The sequence below is a fragment of the Brassica napus genome, chromosome A9 (genome assembly GCF_020379485.1).
Source record: "Brassica napus cultivar Da-Ae chromosome A9, Da-Ae, whole genome shotgun sequence".
NCBI classification, from domain to species: Eukaryota; Viridiplantae; Streptophyta; class Magnoliopsida; order Brassicales; family Brassicaceae; genus Brassica; species Brassica napus.
In genome coordinates, this window is record NC_063442.1 from 23,665,781 (window position 1) to 23,685,987 (window position 20,207).

Below are 20,207 nucleotides of genomic sequence, written 5' to 3' on the forward strand. Positions count from 1 at the left end.
TAGATTCCAGTGGATGATATACCTTGGAGTTGACCCGTTTTCATCCATGGTATATAGGTGTTTTACTATATATATATCTATGTTTTCTACTCTTCTAGGTATGTTTTCAGGTTCAGGTGCATTTCGGAGTAAAGCTATGACTTTGGAGCATTTTGGAGCTTAAAGGACATTTTATCCGAGCTGACCATGTAGAGGTCGACGAGAGGAAGAACAATCGATCGATGCGCATCCAGTGCTGTCGATCGACACCATGAGATGCCTCGACAAATGAAGATTAATATCGATCGATGTACACAGGTACCATCGATCGATGTCGAGACATTGGACATGCGACATTTTGGATCCAGCGAACTTGAAGCCCAAGTCCAAGCCAAATTACGAAAATGCCCTGACGAGTTTTTAACCTAGTATATTATATACTGCCTAAGTGTTTTGACGGCAGAGAGAGATTTTTGTTACAATTTTACTTTGAGAGAGAGAGAGAGTTTTGGAGAGAAGATCACTTGTGATTGGAACTCCTTGTTTTCATTTCTTTTCATCTATACTATGAACATTCACCTACTGAATCAAACAAGATATCCAATCAGGTAAGTTTGTAAATTCTTAGAAGGTGATTAGATATTGAATTGTTAGGTTGCCGGTGTTGATATTGTGGTGAATGTGTTTGTCTTTTTTGGTTTTAGAGTGGTGGTAACAGCACTAGTAGTAGCAACAAAGGTGGCAAACAGAAGGTTGCTCTCTTGGACTGTCATAACTTAGGACAGAGAGTTGCTTTAGGTCGTGTGTTCTCAACTGATCCAGCAGAGAAAGTGCATTTCGTTCCTTTAGGTCCCAATGCTACGAAGGTTTGGGTAGAGGTTTCCGAGTTCGATGGGGCTCGAGTGTGGAGGCCAAACTCTGAAATCGAATTCATGGGTGATGCAGTAGGAAGCACCGTGGCTTGGCCAAATGATAAGATTGTGTATCTCTAAGGATGACAATGTTGCTTTAGTGTGAACTTATAATGTAATATCTAAGGATGTGTGAACAACTATGTAATCTGTTTAAGTTGAATCTATGAAATTTATGTTTATTTATATAAGTTGATGTTTTGTTTCAAAATCCCAGAAAACGAATTTGTGTAAATTTAAAAATATAAATATATAAAAATTGAAATTTAAAATATATAAATATATTAACATTATATATACAGCACAAATGAAACTGCTATAGTAGTACATATATACATTGCACTTTGGTAACTGCTATAGTAGAATTAACTAAAACAAACATAAAACGCTATTTATAAAATTAGTAATAGCAGTGAAAAGACGCTATTAAATAATATTTAATTGCAGAAATAAAAGCGCTATCGTAGCGGAAGAAAAAATAGCACAACGAAATACCGCTATTTAATGTGCTCGACCTATTATGACGGGCGATGATACAGCGCTTAACAAACCGCTATCCTATCGTTAGATAGCGTTATTCGTCCGCTATAAAAACGCGTTTTTCTTGTAGTGTTGTCATGAATTGCTTTGCTATGTCTGAGTAGTTCAGTTATTAGATCCAGGGTTCAGATAGGTTTGTGTCATTAGCCACAAACTATAGATCTGCCTTGTTGTGATTTTCATGATAGATTTGTATTCATTGCTTGTTTTAGCCTTGCTAACTAGAACATGATCATAGGATTGCATACTCAAACACCCTTGTTATCCCATCCTGACATCTATCTATCATATTAGGGCTGCTAGAGAGGGCTAACCGCCAATTTAGTATCTTAATAGGGCATATCATACTCGCGCATAGGCCTGGCTAGAACCCGTCGATCGATGTCCTCAACTGATTATCGGTCGACGTAGGTAAAGGTGTATCGGTCGACGTCCCTATAGGACCATCGATCGACACTCTTTCGTTGTCAACATACTAACCGTTGAGACACGAGATCTAGCTTGTTAACCAGTGAAACATGCGACAGCTGATCACTGAGTTAAGCGGTTGAGCTCTAACATATCATGCATGCAACAAATAGGCATCTATAGATATTATAATCTCCAACACCTGAATAGTGGCCCTGCATCTAATATCATTTCCAACCAAGTTACATTTACTATTTATTTCGCTTGTTACTATTGCTATTTCATTTAAACATTTACAACTCTTAGAATTAATAAACACTAGATTTAATTGTTCCTTAGCTCCTTGTGGATTTGATCCCTAAGTAATACATCTAAACTTCTTTTGATGAGAGTAACACTCCTTAGGGTAATTTAAGTAGTATCAATGGACAAAGAGAAATGCAAACAAGATAGCAGACTGTTTGGCAAGGCGGGTACAAGATGGAAAGGATTTTGAATTTAACCATTATGTACTGCAATACTTACATAATCTGTTACATGTTGATCACGTACATTCAATCTAAAGTAATAAAATCTGATCTTATAAAAATAAAGAAACACAGAGCTTATATAAACTCTTCCCCATTTGTAATAATCTTCTGATATCAAAGTAGAAGAAGAGACATTGTTTTTGTACACCACACCATATGATTCTCACTTTCACTACGCAAACCACAAATCACACCAATCAAATTACATAACACCATCTTCTGCTTTTCAGAATCGAACTTAATTATTCAATTTCTTCCATTTCCAAGTTTTTCTTGGTGGTTATAAAAGATCTTTCATCCCCTAAATCTGACGACGATGCAAGATATATCATCTTTGCTGTCTCTTCTCAGAGCTTCCCCTGTTAGTTCTTTCGCTGCTTTCAATGGATCTTTGATTCTTCTCGCAATATCAATGGCCTCTTGGTTAGCCATCACCTTTATTACACATCAAAACCGTAAGAACAAGCCCGGTAATCAGAAAAAGAGAACACCCATTTAATTTTTACCTTCCATAGACCGTCACTAGCAAGAACTAGGACATCTGTGCGATCATCAATCGATGAATCTTTAACGTCTGGATCTGACCGTAGATGAGTTTTGAGGCTTTTGTCACCAAAAGCACGGGAAACTGCTAGCTGGCCGTTAACCCGAGGAACATCTCCAGGCATGTTTGATACAAAGCCTCCTTTATCCTCTATGCTCAATCTTTCTGTGTTCGGCTCGTGGTCTATAGTCATCTGTATTGCCTGACCGCCTTGAGATAGAACTGCCCGGGAATCACCCACATTTGCCACCCACAAATGCCGTCCGTTCAGCAGAATAGCGGTTACGGCGGTTGAGCCACCTCGGCCTAGGTCAGAATGTGATAGAATGTCTTGGTCTGTCTTCTCATATGCATTTATTATTGCCCTTTGAGGATCATACCAAAACTGCTCCTGAACACACACACAAAAAAAACACGAGCTCGAAGCTGTGAAAAAAAAAGACTAAAACAGTTAAATATTCTTTTTCTTGCTGACCTCTTTAAGTATATTGGAGAATAAATGCTTTTGTAGATAAGCAGGAACACGTTCACCCAGATGACCATCGTAGATAGCGAACAAACCGACCTCTTTGCCGTCAGTTTTAGTGAACTTGGAGACGTAGTAATCCTCCATTGGATGATTAGCTTTCCCTTTCGCTAAGCTGTAACCAAACTTAATCTCCCCATTGCTGTTTTTCCCTTTGCCGGAACTAGTTGATGCTCTCCCAACCAAGAGCTACAACGCCAAATATACAACATAATAATCATATCAAAATCGTACAGAAGACACAGAGATGAGATATGAGTTTGCATACATCGTAGTCTGAAGAACCGAAGCAACATAACCACGCCATGTGAAGCGGATGTTTGATTTAAAACCAAACACCTAACAACATTTTCGAGTTTAACTAATTCTGCAAAAGACTGATCCAAGATTTCAAAACCCTGCAGCCAATTACGAACCTTGAATCCTTTCATCAATCAAGAAACCCTAAATCCCCCAAAACAGAGAGACCATTTTTATAGAATCATAAAATCAAAATTACCTCAAAGATCGGAGAAGCCAGATTCCGGAAACCAGAAAGAGGGGATATTTTGGAGTCTACCACTACGCACTCACGCGGCTTGGAGTAATACCGCGACGAAAGGGTTATTGACAGACTGCAAAATGTACTTCTTCAAAAGTCTTCGATAACACCAGAAAATTAGTGGAAAGCGACGACGAAGTAGACTTTACAAATTTTGGCTTGTTTCTTTTTGGTCTTTTTGATTTTCTTAAATGAAAATAATCTCATCCATTCTAATGGGCTTTGATGGTTGACTTTCTTACCGCATTTTAAAGTAAAGTCTCGTGGCCTCTTTTTCTTCAGTTTCTTTTTTGGGAGAATTTGTGAAATAACCAAAAAAAAAACCAAAATTAGATTTTTAGAGAGAGGGATGAGAGAGATAGGAAGAGAAAGGAAGAGAGAGAAGAGGGTTTGGGTTACTTAGCTAATTTGAGTGTTTTGTTTGGTTATGGGATGCAATTTCCCTTCTTTTTTCAGTATTTGCAATCTTTCTCCAATTTTTTCACAAGGGCAGCATATGATTCTATAGATTAATAATCGATACTATTAAAAGGGAACGAGTCCTAAAAAATCTATTTACACAAGGTTGTTGCACCCTTTTATTAGATTTAATTTTTTTGGTCTTACCATATATTTTTATAACATTACAGTAATTACATTATAACATATCTATACCCGTTTTTACTCTAACAAAAAAATCAATAACATTACACCATATATTTACAGATTACTAAAACATTATACCAAAACTATATCAATCCTATTGGCCACCAACAACTTCTAAACATGTCCCATTAAGATTATAACGTGACTGATCTATCATAATATACAAAAATTATATTATTCTACTGACCTATGAACTATGAAACATTACACTACATTTTGCCATTGATCCGACTATTTTTTATAAATGAAAAAGCTCCTTGGATGTCTCATGCTGACATTACATGTCTTTTCTTCCTGAAGCAAAAATAAAAGATGTCAAAACTTTTATTCAAATGTCACTTATTCAAAAATCAAACATGACTTTGTTAAATACCTAGACCATCATAGTTTTGACATAATCATAACACATTCTTCATCACATTGTTTGTTATACAATCATACTCTGACATTCAAATACATCAAAACGTTACATCACATATACAAAAGACAAATATATTGTGAATATGCTAAGTAGATTTATTCTAAGATTTTTTTTTGTTAATATAATACTAGAGATACGATTATCAAAACAAGAAACATAATATAATTATAGTCTACAAGTTTATTTATTACGACATTAATACATCATTTTCCTTATTTCTATCAACCAAAATATCAAAACAATTATACTTATATTTTTACCAAGATTTTCGGTAAACAATAGATTTAACTCATTTTATAATTTCTATATGATAATTTAGGGTTTAAAAGGATGTACAAATTAAAATATTTAATAATTTGGATAATTTTTAAATTCAGGTACCCATTTGATTCTCGGTTCGGTGTTAAAATTTCGGTCTTGGATATATATATGATCTACTTATTTATTTATAATATTCAGTTTTATTTTACTTTTCTTTTTTTTTCTTTTTTTCTTACGATCCATGTTGCGATTTCGGATAAATCTGCCCAAACCTATACACAAACTTATATAGAAATTTAATTAAAAGAAATTATTTAATTTCAAAAATAAATCTGCGCTTTCCAAGCGTGGGTCAAAATCTAGTTACTAGGTTAAAATCCATGCTTTTCGCGGAGTAAACATTCAAAATACAAATCTTATCAATGTACACTATTATTTATTTTCTATTTGTACATATTATAAAATTATAAATAATAAATACATCCCCTATATATTAAAAGAGAAGTCACTTGTGACTTCTCATGACGTGGCAATCATACAAACACTCTCAAGGAAATCCTTTTAATTTCATTGGTCGATTGTTTTTAGTTTTTTTTTTAACATCAGCGAACTTTTTGTTTTAGCCGCCGGAGATTTCTTATCCTACGATTTTCTCTTGCTTCGATCTATTTTTTCTGTGACACCTAAAGCCGCCGGAGATTTGCAAGAACAAACTCCCTTCGTACATCTTCGATATCTCTGATTCAGCAATCATCGAGCTGCCTCAACGCCACGTCCCTCCCTCGCCCTTCTGTAGACACTCGCGCTGTTTTGATTTGCTATGACGATGTGGAGGTAGACAAAAAGTCGCTGGAGTTCACGTAATCCGTGCGGAAGTCGAACCGTGATCGTTTAATAGGGGTATGTTTGTGCGATTGCACGGTTTTGATCTCAGATCGTTTAATTGTATTTGGGGATTAGGGTTTTTGGGTTTAATTGAATTTGGGGGATTATAATCAATTTCGTTTTAACTCATTTCCGTTTATATGACTGATTTCATTTCACCACTCGGGAGTGTAGATATGAATCTCTGCTCGGTTGCTTAGCGTCATTGCTGCTTCTAATCCAACAGTGGCTTTGTATATACATATTTTTTGATAATATATTTTTTGTACATTCTTCTCAGTGGAGTGCCTCCATTTTGGTTAAAGACTAAGTCAAAGATTTTTGATGCTGTCAGGGCCACAGATTTGAGGTTTTCTGCTGAGCCGTGGTTGATCCTTGGGATGCTTCTCAATCACACGATTTGATCCGTAGGATGCTTTGTGTTGATCCTTCCCTGATGCTAACGGCTGATGGTGTTTTAGGTACGTCTTTGAAATCCATTATAAAAGGCTTGGTTTGAAAGTTCTTTATTTTGAAATGATGATTTGTCTTGCAGCTCACTCTTAGATGGAGCAGTTATCTGAGCCAGGACAAGGACAATATGATCAAGATGGGGTTGGATGTGAAGGGTTGGAGCGTGGTGGATGTTCTTTCTCCACAGAGTCAAAGTTAATAGGGAGCAAGACTATAGCTTAAGCATGGGGCAGTTAGAGGAATTGATTGATAACGATTGTAGATCATAATTCTCCTTTACCTGCGGAAAACATCAAGAAGTATGAAGACAGGCTAACTGAGGGCGATGCTGCGGATAACAACACTCCCATCTATGCCAAGCTTTATCTTCTTTAGTCCAAGCCCAGCGATGACACAGAACAACAACACTCATGAAACAGATGAGAAACTTGGAGGTACTTCCTCCTCTTTCTTTCTTCCTGGATTGCTATTTATAGTTTATTTACCTTCTATAAATGGCAAAGCCATGAGCTCAAACCTGGGAACTAAACTTTAGTAGAAGTTGATTTCTGTTCTGCTGATTTTAGTGGATCACTTTGTTGGGATCATTAGGAACCTAGATTAGTTAATTCGCAGACATGACTACGACTTAGGTATGGGCCTAGATTACTTGGAAAAATATAAACGGTCCTAGATTTACCTTAATGTAGGTACGGACCTAAATTAGACAAACAAATTTAGGTAGATGCCTAAGTTTGTTTGAAGGTGCGGGCCTATATTACTTGCGCAAGTTGCTCATCTTACCTAATTTAGGATTACTTGCACAAGTTTATTAATTAATCAATGATAGTTTAAATAAAATTACCTTAATGTTCCTAATTTTTTCAATTTACCTAATTTAGGATTACTTGCGCAAGTTTATTTTGAATCACAATTTAATGTCGCAACTTGATATCATATTTATTACATTGTTTAAATGCAAATTTGTTAATTCGTTTTTAATAACTTACCTTATTCTCAATATGAATTACTTGTGCAAGTTGATTTCATAATTATTGCAAGTCATTTTTTGACTATATATAATTTTAATATCTTTTTTTAAACTGTTTCATTATTTATTATGTAAAATATTTCATAAATGTCATTTATTATTAAAAAAATATCCCCCTAATAACACAAAAAAGGAAGGTAGAGTATATATAAAGGATACCCTTAAGAGATGTTAATACAAACGTATTTCTCTTACTCAATGTTTTTAATAATACAATGGCAATGGTTCTAGCCCCCAAAAACAGAGTTTCTTATGTTAGAGAATTAAAACCGCGTAGAGATACATGTCGTATTGAAGTTAGGATTCTTCGCTTGTGGAGAAATTATAACAAAAAATCCGGAAACACCATCGAAATGCTTTTCGTTGATATAGAAGTAAGTAGTATAGTTACTAAATTTTTTGCAACTCTGAATTGTCTCTTATTTTATTTTTACTTTACAATATACTCAAATTTACAATTAATTCATATTTCTACTTCCTTATTCTGTTATCACGTCACTCTTATCATTTAGTTGTCTAACTCATATAACTTTTATATGTTCAATCAGGTGACAAGAATTCATGCTTCAGTTGGTGAACAGCTCATCAAGAAGTATGAAGACAGGCTAACTGAGAGCGATGCGGTGGTCGTCCATTTATTCAAAGTGTACGATGCTTTTGGTGATTATCGGACAACCACACATCCGTACAAAATTGGCTTTTTTCAGACAACTTTTGTTGGAAAAGCTGATGATTTTCCAAGTGAAGTTTCCGAGAAGTATTTGGCGGATTACAATGATATTCTTGGTGGAAAGCTTGATAACAGCTGTTTGGTTGGTGAGTCAAAAATGATTTTTTAAGTTTAATATTCCTTCGGTTTTCTTATATTTGTGTTTGATTATTATTTTTGGTTATGTAGATGTTATTGGCCAAATAGTTAACTTTGAGTCTCTGGAAAACAGAATGATAAAAGGAAAAGATAACATGAGGCTCTTGATTGAGTTACGTGACCAGAAGTAAGCTTAATTTCTTTATCTTTTTCTTTTATTTGCTAGCTAAACATTTATATTCTGTTTTCTCACTTAAGTTTATATTTTACAGTAATGTGAAGATGATGTGTACTCTGTGGGGCGTTATCTAAACAAGTATACGATTACAGTATGAGTAACATGTCCACAATGATTATTTGTGTTATCAGGTTATGTTATGTTAAAGAGTGGAAAGGTATATAAAAGTACTTACTTTGTAAAATGTTTAATTGCACAACATGTTACTAAAATCTAAATATTGTAGGTGCTTACTCCATATCTAGCGGGTATATTTCAACCCATATTTTGCTCAACCCAACACTGGATTTGATTGACCAGTTCAAAGCAAGGTACTCCTCCAGTTTGAAATCTCTGGTTTGAAATCTTCACCCAGTCCAGCAAGGATTTGTTCAGTGAGATCCTCATGATCCATTGGTGCACCAAGTAACGCTAGTTCATCAGATTTGGCTTTGATGATGCGGAGATACTCACTGATGGATTTTGTGCTTTTGGAGCATGTGCAGATTTGGATCCTTAGTTGTCGGAGATGTCTTCTTGTAGGGTTGCCGAATGTTGTTGCTAGGAGATCCCAAACTTCTTTGGACGTGGTTGCGCCAATGAGGGCTGAGTCTAGAAGACGATCCTGACGTCGCCAAGGTGCATATGCAGGATTAGGAACAGAGACACCATCATTCATGATCGTTAATGGTGGAATGTTATCAGTGGAGTCGATGAACTTGTGGAGTTCATGCCCTTCAAGCAGAGCCCGAACTTGTCGCCCCCACATTAGGTAGTTCTCGTTTGTGAGCATAGTAATGATTGACATGTCACAGAAAGTAAAGTACTCTGTGGGTTCTGAGCATTGAACACAAAGGTTCTTTCAGCTGTGGATTCGAATTCCATTGAGATGAAAAAAAAAAAGAAAAACAGAGTTTGAGAGAGGATGAATACAAAGAAATAAGAGGCGGCGTTAAAAAAAAATGGTGTTAACCTAAAGAGGCTCTTGATACCATATTGAATATGTGGAATTAAATCATTTGTATTACTCATACGCTCAGAGTATATACAGAGTAAGGGATGTACAGAGATGGTAAGACAATATACAAAAGTTATGAGAGCATAATTACAGGAATGTATTTCTATATCTTATCAATTATTGACCAATTTTAAACAAAAAACTAAATAACTAAAATGCTAAAACCATCAAAACACCTATGAGAAAGATGTTGCAAGTTTAATCCATTTACCAAATCAGATTGTATTTAAAAAAATTTGATCATTAAACAGAGGGTAAGAAACCAAATCAGAACTTCCGATGGGATAAGTTGTAAGATTCAGACCTGCAATAGCGAGGGATCCAAGCTTTGTGGTAGGCCACTGATGTCGGAGTTGTCAAGATTGGTGTCTTCTTGGAAGAATGCTTTTTTGAATTTTTATAAGTTACACTCCAGCCCATGTTTCTCTAAGACTAAATCTCTTCTCCTGAAATCTTTTTCGCATTCATCTTCAAGTGAAACACATATCATCGATTTTCTCATGAAAACCATCTACAAATCAAAAGATTGTAAAGCTATCTCTTTATCCATGGATAGCCTGAAAAAACCATGATTAAGTTCCATAATCTTAGTAAACTATGAATTTCATGGTTTTATGGCTTATGCAAGACTTGTTGAGCACTTAGTCTTTGTTTGGGTTTCTTTCGAGCATTTTTTTCTTTTACCATTTTTGATCTTCGTGGCAAAGATATGATGACAAATCAAAGCTAATTCTAAACTCATGGAATATGTCTTCTTCCGTTTCTGTTTAGATTAGTAACACACGTGAATTACAGCTAGACTACAATATTCTTCTTTTTCTTCTTCAGCTCTATTTAGAGCTTCATCTACATGGAACCTGTAAACACAAACCACCATCATCCAAAACTGTGAATCCCCACTCTTCAAAAGCCCCTTCGTCTAAATAATCTAAACTTGTGCCTGCTGTTTATGATGAAAAATAATGCGTCTCTCTTTGATCACATCAGTTTCTGAAATTAGTCGAAATCATACAAAAAAGGCGGACTCACTCAATTTCTTTGATACAGATCACATAATTATACATAGACAGTTTGGAAAAAGAGAGAGACTTATACTTCTCTAAACTAAGAGTAAAAGATGTGGTGGTTCTCTCTCAAAATCCAGACACATAAAACTTATCCGTAAAAACTCCATTAAAATGTCTTGCAATGTTTATTAAATGTGTCACTGTTTTCTAACTGTTCCATAAAAAGAATACTCAGTGCAGCATATGGGGAAGACATTGGTGCAGCAGCAGAAAAAACAAATACACATAAGAGGAAACTTATACTGAATCTCATCAAAGCTTACGAAATTAGAAACACGTAAATATGCGATAGGCTTGTGAGGCGGCCGGTGACTAACTTGTGTTTATGATTTTAAAACATGTGTCCATCTCCAAATACTCTACTTTGAAAGCGGACAAGAGGGAAACAAATCTTTGTGTGTGGAGGTTACGAATGAACTGGGCAACCTGATCATCAAAGATACGATCCATCGTCATCATTGTCGGATGAAGTGACATCTGATATGTCCTAGATTCGGACATGATCACTCAACGGAACTTTGGATATGAACTCGCCAAAGATGGGAGAACTGGGTGGTTTGAAAGGCGACACAAAAGGTTGCGGAAAGACCTTCTAATACTACCTGCTTCGGTTGTGGTTTGGAATGTTACGTCAAGACCAACAAGGGAAGATGTGTTTACTTGGAGAATCACTCGACAAGAAACAAGTCTGTTCTAAGCAAAGAACAAAGAAATAAACTCATAAACTTTGAAAGAAAATCGATTGATCGATTATGAGAAAGAGTTTACATATTTATACTACTTGTGGTCAAGGCAAGACATAAATAAAAACACTTAGGAAATAATAAAGTTGACTGAGAATGTTGAAAGTCAGTCAAATAAACTCTTCAGATCAGATCTGGTCAAGGTGACCCTTCGGCTGATGTCTAGATTCATCCGGCTAAGTTGGTTTCGTCGCTGTAAGGAGCTGGACGAACGCGGGATGGTCTGGACAGTCCGCCGGGTGATCGAGTAGTGCACTGATGCGGCCTAAGTCTTCAGATAGCTTTATGATTCGTGCCTTAGAGAAAATTGAGGGATAGAAATCCATCAGTGCATCAGACATGAGAGACAGTCTGTCGGTTCGGTCTTCAAGACACTTGGTACGCACCAAACGGCCAAAGAGAGAGAAGTCGTGACCGTTTTGGGAAACCTCACGACCCAAGTCAAGTCTGGTTCGGCTGTTGGCTTTAACTTGTCGAGATGGTTGGGAAGGACGAGCTCTGGTACGGTTAGGTCGGACATCTGGTCGTGGATCTAGCCGAAGCTCCCTTCCGGATGTAAGTAGGTCGAGACGGTACACGGCTCGGACGTCCTGATCGGAACGGTCGGATAGACTAACCTCGGCTGAGTCGTTCTGAACGGTCTGAACATCAGTCTGGTCTGGTTTCATGTACTGATCCAATGACTGAGGCGCATCAACATCTATCGTCCACTGATTGCTGGGAAACAAAGAACAAAGAATTGATTGATTTATAAAATGCATGGAGAGACGAATAGATTTATACGAGAGCTTCCGCCGGTTATCTTGTAAGATGAAGAGCTCGATTCAATGCTACAGAGTGGACAAGTGGGATAAATCATGTAAATGCAAAAATTTAAGGAGTATATAAATGAAAACCAAAGCCTTGTAGATAGTTCTTCAGCAGAGGCATCACCTGAAGAGATGGGAAGCCACGGCTGAGCTCTATTTGTCATATTCTTAAAAATGATGAAGCTCTATAGACACTGGTGCGGGAACCAAAATTCACACCGTCGATTTCTGTTAAATTAGGAAAGTCAAGCAAACCTAGCTTTCCCAGAAGTCCTGAATTTCTGCTAAGCCAAACGTCAAGTAATCAGACCAAGCAAACATACAAACATAATAACTTGAATAAATCGAAAAAGAGCAAAGAAATGTCTTATTCCGAATTTGTGTATAAGTATTATGACAGGTAAGCCTCGGCCGTAAGAGCTGTCGGCGAGTTCCTAGTTCTAACCACCTAAGACTTGAAAACCTAGTTGAGTTGCAGTTTGATAACAAAAATGGAAAATTTCTTATTGCTCTAAGTTTGCTCTGGATGTAAAAAGTTCTCTCCCTTGCTCATCTCGCCTTAGAATCCTTTATATACTCCTCTTGGGTTGGTTTATGCTTATCCTTTTTGCCCCAAGGTCAAGTTTATCCCTTCGCGAAAATATTATTTTTTCCCGATCTTCATCATTATCCTTCGAAACTTTGACATTTTTCTCGAAACTCGATAAATCAAACTTAACATTTATCATTTCCTGCAAACTAAAATAGACCGTCATAATATCCTTGGGCTTACGCTCATTGAATTCGTAAGTGGGCTTCTGGCCATGTTTTAGGCCTTTTCGGACCGTTTTACGACTTAAGCGTTTGTATGATTTCTTCGAGAAATCACCTTTGGTATGACGTCACTTTTTTGAATAGCTCGAATTAATCTTGTAGTCAGACAACGGTAACTCCAATCGCGATGAAACGAGAGACTGTGTGACCGAAGCTCGAAGACGAGACGAGAGTGTGAGATGTTTGCTAGGTGCAATCGTGCTCGCCATACGGGACTGGACGGTCCGACTCGCCATATGGTGAGCTGGACGGACACGTCAAGATCGAGTTTTGGCTATCTTCGGGTGATTTGTATGGTTGGGAGAATTATAGTTGGCCTTCTTTCCATTTCATTATTTTTTCCCGGAAGTCGTCCTTCGATAACACCTTTTCAGATTTATACAAAGCTCTAAACATGGTTTTTTGATTTCTCTTTTTAGAGGAAATATTTCTCAGAAACTTTTCGGCGTTGATTTCTCCGTGACCAATTTTGACCCCAACAACTGGGGCTCTGAATAAAACGACTGCAAAAAGCTCAAAGAGAAGACATTTTTGTTATAAATTGAACAAAAAATTGGATCTGCAGAACTTTTTCTAACGATAATAAAAAGTGGAAGATGTGCAAGGTGTCACAAAAAGTCCATATACAATTGATGATGTGGCTACATACGGAGGGAGAGAAACTTCATTTATTATTATAGATAGCTAGATAGATATTGATTTGACTAGTAATAGATAAGATAGTATTGTTTTACGACAAAAGACCATTATATTACTCATACTTGAGATGTTCTAAATAAGCATACCAAATAGAATAACCAACAAAACAAATATTCCTGTAAAATGATCTTGTTGTCTTAACTAAATGATCTGCAGTACCATTATGTCCCCTAGGGATTATATGTGATCTTGAAATCTTTGAGCATGTTCTTGAGATCTTTAATATCTTTCATCTCCATCGAAAAGCTTGGACATGAGTCAGGGATTGCTATTACCTCTTTGCAATCCGTACCAAAGCATTGACACGTTAAATGATACAACATGCTCTCCATAGTCCGTCAAATCGCTTCTAATTTTGTATGAAATGAAGATTTTCTTTGTCTTATATTTTTTGTACCCAAGAGCTGTGTCCGTCCATCACCATCAATCCATGTTCATCAACATCCATTGTACAAAGATGTACAAGTCCCAGAACCATCTACCAAGCAAAGACTCTACAAGCGTAAGACTTGAGGCGGTATCACATCTGTTGTTAAAGCATTAGTCAAGAACCATGGTTGACATTCTCCTTCAGTATATCTTATCAATTTTAGTGGATCTCTATCGATTCCTAGCTTATTATTCCTCGATTTTGAGAGATACCAAATGAAAGTAAAATGTTTCACTCGCATGATGTATATATGACAAATCGGTTATAAAATGAAATAATGCTTTTTAGCATCAAGTACTGTATATGTAGAAAAACTATAACACATTGAAAACTGTGTACAAACATTCTATCTAACATATATTTCATGTCGTGTATAAACGCACAAAAAAAACATAAATGTCGCGTCTAATTACATAAAAATTAAAACAGAAAGGAATGTATAATCGAACGACACCTTACAAGACTAAAACGACGAACACAACAAACGAATATATTTTTCTAAGAAGAAACTCAGCTTGATCAAACGTAATCCAACTAGACATGCGTATATAATAACAGAATTTATAAGAACAATATGCCAAAACTAATTAAGAAATATCGTTGATAAGGCTTTCGTCGAAGCAAAAGTCAGGCCAATAAAGTGACGCACTTTCCCCAGCGCCATAGCTTGAGCTGCTGCTCGCATCCGTTGGATTGTTGTAAGGAAGAGAAGACATAGCATTTTTAGGGCTGTTGTCTATAAGAGAAGGCAGAATCCATGAAGATGGATCATCATGATCTTGATCTATTGGATGTTTGACTAAAGTGTCTATAAAGTGATCTTCACTATTCAAAGATGTTTGTAGATTGAAAGGGACATGATCAAGAAGTGGGTCACCTTGGGATGGTTGTTCAATAGGACTATTGTTTAAATGATATTGTTGTTGTTGGAGTTGTTGGGTGGTTGAATCAATGATGGACCCGATTGGAAATAAACCTTCATTTTGATCTTCAGCCTCAAGTTCAAGAGCGGGATTGAATTTCGAGTTGTGTTCTTTATTCCATGAGACCATAGAGTTTAAGAGATTAATGGCATGGTTTTGATCGATATCGAGAATACTACTGGGGCTATTGTTGTTGTTGTTGGATAATGAAGCCGAAGAATTATGCATACCATTGAGATATTGTAGCTTGGCTAGTTGAGCTGCCTCAGCTTGAATGGATGAGAACTGTGATGTTTGTTCAATGAGGTCTTTTAGGTTTGCTAAGGCTATGAGCTGAGGTAAGCTTGCGAAAAGGTCGGTTCTTGGTTGATGGGTCACAGGATCGATTCCCATTTGGATCAGTTTCTTCTTTAGATGTGTGTTCCAAAAGTTCTTGATCTCATTATCAGTACGTCCTTGCAAATGTGTTGCAATAGCAGACCATCTATATATACATGAAAATAATTAAGTATATGAATTTTTAATACATGTATAGTTTAGGGAAATTATTTCAAATAGCTCATTTTTAAGTTTTTGTCAAAAAAAAAACCTTCAAAGAGAAAAATAATCAAAAGTAGTTTCATTAAATAGGTAAAAGACTTTTATACTTCTTGCTTTATAGATATAGAAATAAAAATTAAAAATTAAAAAATTATAGTTTCGAATTATATGTTTTCAATTTTGAAATTTTATAAAAAAGTTCTGAAAGTTCTTCAATTTTTTTCTTTTTCAATTTATTTTTTAAATTTGAAAATATTTTTTGAAACTATTTTAAAAATTTTTAATTTTAAAAATTTTTAAACTCCACGCATTTCCATCCTTTAACGGTAAACTATAAGTATAGATTAATTAACTCTAAATGTCTGAGTGTATATTTACACTTTAATGAAATTTTTTTGATCATTTTCCTCAGAAGTATTTTTGTGAAAATAAAATAAAAATTATTATCTAATTTTTCAAGAGTTTATGATAATGCTATATTTGTGTTTTCCATCGATGTCACATACATATCGTAGATAAAGAATTCCTTCAAAGTTTTATAACCAAAAACTACTAAATATGTTGAAAATACTACTTACTTATTCCCGAGAATAGAATGGAGATGGAGGATTGTTTGCTCTTCTTCTGCGGAAAACTTTCCTCTTTTGATATCAGGTCTCAAGTAATTTGTCCACCTTAGTCTACAACTCTTTCCACATCGGTTTAAATCTGAAAAGAGAAAGATAAGGGTTTCAAAACCATCGAAATATTTATACATACAAATTTAAATAAACGAGCTTTTATAGACCGATGAGGTGAATTAAGAGAATAGGAAAAGGAAGAGACCTGCGAGCTTTGGAAGGGCTCTCCAGCTTCCATGGCCATGTTTATGAATGTAATCAATAAGCTTTTGATCTTCTTCAGGAGTCCATGGCCCTTTCTTTAGACCATTCTCATCGCAACAAGGCGATCTCCCCATCGTGTCTCTCTGATTATATTGTCTTATCTCTCTTGCACGACTACCAAGCCTGAGGTTAGGACTTGGTATTTATATACAATTTCGTGGAAGATTGATGATAGATTTAAATATATTAATTCTTCGTCCATAACACTTGACTTTCTTTAATGTATTTTTGTTTGACAAATGTTTTTTTTTTGGTATTTATATTAACCATTTTCTCAGACAAAATCTAAGTCGCTGTTTCTTTATAATGCGGAAAATTCTACTCCTAGTAGAGACGAAGTCAATACGTACACTATGAACTGATGTAGTTTCATGCATTCTGAAGAAAAGAAAAATGTTGTGGATTATATCTATGGGAAATTTGTTTTGTTTTTTTTTTTTTGGTATAAATGTTACTATGGGAAATTTGTTGATAACAGGCATATAATCAAATCATTACTAATCAGAATAGTAGAAGAATAAAATAGCTTCACTAGTTTTTCAAAATAAATGTATTATATAAACATTCCAAATCGTTCATTCCAAAAACGACATTCCAAAACCTTACCGAGATTTATGTGTGGTGATATGGGGCAGAATATCCGTGAAGTGTCTACCTTGTGGTAATTCATTGTCGTCTCTGGGGTTTGGTAAAAATCATATCTTTTTTTTGTTTTTGTTTTGATCAAATGGTAAAATCATATCTACATAAAATAATCTTCTTCGTAATTAGATGGATTAGATAAGCTATATATATTTCGTGTAGGAATGTCAATCAATACATATTTAGTCAGCCCTCATATGTGAATTAATTTCAATCTATCTTGTACAAATATGACTTAACTAGTATGCATATTATATAATATATATAGTTTATAGTTGTTCACTATATATATATTTTTTTTTTTTACAGCAAACGGCTCTTCTATTACTCAAACTTGAGGTGGTCTGGGAAGCCAGACCGGAATAGAACAACCAATAAAACATAATGATCTATAAAAAGAACGTGCATTTCTAGCTAGCGCATCCGCAATCTCATTCTGCGTCCTTGGAATATAGATAATCTTGAAGTCTGAAAAACACAACCGAAGAGTTTGAATGTTTTCCAGCTCAGTTGAGAAGTTGGACCAATCTTGTGGCTGCTCCATCATTGCTATCAAATCCTTGCAGTCTGTCCCAAACTTTTGACAAGTCGAGTGTTGTATCATGCTCTCCATTGCCCACTTTAAAGCTTCCAGTTCCGAGTGTAGCGATGTCTCCCTCCTCCGTAAGTTCCTTGACCCCATGAGTTGTATCTTTCCTATTGCATCCTTCCAGACCCATCCTATTCCACTAAATTGAGCTGTGGAAGTCCATGAACCATCCACCATGCAGATATTACCCAAGCTTAAGACTTGGGATTCTTCAATAGTCTGTACATTTGGCATAACCGGTACAGAGTCTCTTGCATTGTACCAAGCTTGGCACTCACTCTCTGCATATCTGACTAGCTCCAATGGATCTTTGTCTATGCCTCTGAACAACTTATCATTCCTAGCTTTCCAGATATACCAAATTATCCAAGGATAAGGATCTCTATCCTCTTCTGGTTCCAGAATATCATTCTTCCTCCAAAAAAGAAAGTCCATATTAGCGTAAATACTCGATACAGGAAAGATTTCAGAGCTCGATGGTGTTGATGATAACTCCCATGCTTGTAAGGCCGGTGGACACTCGAAGATAGCATGAGTAACGGTCTCTTCTGGCGCTCCACATCTTGGGCAATAATTATCACATCTCATGTTGCGGCGTACCAAATTTCTTGTTACGGCTATCTGTCCAGATATTAGTTGCCATATAAGATGGCAGATCTTTTGTGGCGCATTCATGATGAGGCCATCCAAGTAGAGGTTCCCATAGTTAGGCACGGTCCGACTACCCGGAGTGGAACCAGGGCCTTGCGAGAAGGTTTCACCAAAGCTGTCCAGCATATCCTTGATCAAGATGGACAGACTGACCAGGACCAGCTGCTAATTGAGAAGATGGTCCAGTTGAAGATTCAAGATCAAGCCGGCCCAAAGGAGGTTCAGGACGCGGCCGACCCGATCCAGTTCAGACTCAACCAAGCCGGACTTCTCATTTCCACATCCGAGCTTGGTCCAGACTCAGTTTCTATTTCATCCACTCCAACTCTTTCCGGTTCTGAGATCTAGCCGACCACCAAGGGGAGTAGCATGTGTTGTACTCTTTTTCCTCACCAGGTTTTGTCCCATTGGGTTTTCTTGGTAAGGTTTTAATGAGGCAACATGCAAGCATGCTATTAGCCTTGGTCTAAGCCTTCTCAAACCGACCACCAGATGTCTGGTTTATTTTAATTTATTTGGTTAAGACTTTGGGCTAATGTTTCAGCCTCATTTTCGGCCAGCTTGTTTAAGGCCTTTTACTTTTGAGTCTCTTAAGGGATAAACCCTATATAACTCTTTCAAGTTGGCGATTTTTGCCTAAGTCTTTGATGAAATAATTTTGCCTTTGCAAACCAAAAACCCTAAGTCTTTTTCTGTGAGAAACAAGAGAGAGCAGCCGAATCTTATCAAGCTTCAAACCACCAAGCTTGTGGCGATTCTTCACCTCCATTCCATCCATCGATTTGCCTTGAGAGTGATACACATCCAGCAGGCCAAATCCCATAGCTATCCACCTCCATCCACTGTTCTTGTTGAGAGAGATACACATCCAGCAACAAGGATCCATCCCCCATACTTCTATCCTTCTTTTATTTTGATATCTTGCATCATATAGTTCTAGATTTTTCCATTCTATATAAAAATCCATAAAGAGTCATATTTGCTTCTGTTCTTCATTAACCATACTGTTTACTTTCTGTTCAATATTTTGATTCATAAAAACTCATAAAAATAGCATTCTTTTGTTTCAGGAACCAGACCGGCCAACTCCCAACCCATCGCGACCGTCTAGCCGTCCCATAAACGGCCGTCCGTCCCGTCCAGTCCGAGTCCTCGAACCTCAGACCGTCCGTCCGTCCTGTCCAGTCCGAGTCCTCGAGCCTCAGACCGTCCGTCCGTGCAGTCTGCTTACCGGCCTGTATCATTTTGGTATCAGAGCTCAAAGCTCCTACACCTTCGGTTGTATTCTATCCTTGCTACTTTGTTATTTGTTTGGTTCTTCAACTCGTCTTCTTTCCTGCATACCTTTTGATCCGTTTTTGTGCATCTTTCCTTCGAGTATTATGTTTTTGGCAACCATCGATTTTCACTTTCCTTTTTGATCGGATTTGCCATTTAATTGCATTTAATTTTTTTCTTGTCTTGCACTTCAAGTTTTCCATAAATTTTTTTAAAAAAAAGAAATGTTGCATTTTCCTATTTTAACTTTTCGATTTTTTTAACAAAAAAAAAAAAGGAAAACTCACATTCATTGCATATATTAGTTAATATCCTTAGTCTTCTTCTACAGATTATTTGCAAGTCACCCTTTTCTTTCTCTCTTGTCGCAGGACAAAACCATGGGAGACCTAAATGGTGCACCAACACAAGCCGAGATCAAT

General features: G+C 36.4%; 3 protein-coding genes across 13 annotated transcripts; 1 reads left to right on the plus strand and 2 right to left on the minus strand.

Moving 5' to 3' along the window:
* Positions 1–2,462: 2,462 nt before the first annotated feature.
* On the minus strand, positions 2,463–4,158 carry LOC106367034 (probable protein phosphatase 2C 10). 3 transcript variants are annotated; one of them, XM_013806720.3, is made up of 5 exons: positions 3,938–4,158; positions 3,707–3,836; positions 3,388–3,627; positions 2,875–3,303; positions 2,463–2,803 (listed from the first exon to the last, which is right to left on the minus strand). In XM_013806720.3, exons 2-5 carry the CDS (start codon positions 3,743–3,745, stop codon positions 2,663–2,665), a joined length of 849 nt encoding a protein of 282 aa, XP_013662174.1. In that variant the 5' UTR covers positions 3,746–3,836; positions 3,938–4,158; the 3' UTR covers positions 2,463–2,662. The 3 variants fall into 3 exon arrangements, with proteins under 3 accessions (XP_013662174.1, XP_013662175.1, XP_013662176.1); XM_013806721.3 differs by having other exon boundaries at positions 3,707–3,854; positions 3,938–4,149; XM_013806722.3 differs by having other exon boundaries at positions 3,707–3,815; positions 3,938–4,130.
* Positions 4,159–5,345: 1,187 nt separating this feature from the next.
* On the plus strand, positions 5,346–9,618 carry LOC106379369. Of its 9 annotated transcripts, none has more exons than XM_048738983.1 (6): positions 5,346–6,206; positions 6,526–6,652; positions 6,727–7,078; positions 8,223–8,490; positions 8,573–8,669; positions 8,755–9,618. In XM_048738983.1, exons 3-6 carry the CDS (start codon positions 7,055–7,057, stop codon positions 8,792–8,794), a joined length of 429 nt encoding a protein of 142 aa, XP_048594940.1. In that variant the 5' UTR covers positions 5,346–6,206; positions 6,526–6,652; positions 6,727–7,054; the 3' UTR covers positions 8,795–9,618. The 9 variants fall into 9 exon arrangements, 4 of the variants coding, with proteins under 4 accessions (XP_048594940.1, XP_048594941.1, XP_048594942.1 ...); XR_007315970.1 differs by lacking the exons at positions 5,346–6,206; positions 6,526–6,652; positions 6,727–7,078 and adding an exon at positions 7,136–8,048 and having other exon boundaries at positions 8,755–8,877; positions 8,947–9,125; positions 9,206–9,618; XR_007315969.1 differs by lacking the exons at positions 5,346–6,206; positions 6,526–6,652; positions 6,727–7,078 and adding an exon at positions 7,136–8,048 and having other exon boundaries at positions 8,755–8,877; positions 8,947–9,031; positions 9,206–9,618.
* A 423-nt stretch (positions 9,619–10,041) lies between these two features.
* On the minus strand, positions 10,042–16,807 carry LOC106364539 (transcription factor MYB93). The gene is made up of 3 exons (XM_048738981.1): positions 16,567–16,807; positions 16,320–16,449; positions 10,042–15,685 (listed from the first exon to the last, which is right to left on the minus strand). The coding sequence occupies exons 1-3, from the start codon at positions 16,697–16,699 to the stop codon at positions 14,866–14,868; spliced, it is 1,083 nt and encodes a 360-aa protein (XP_048594938.1). The 5' UTR covers positions 16,700–16,807; the 3' UTR covers positions 10,042–14,865.
* Positions 16,808–20,207: the final 3,400 nt, after the last annotated feature.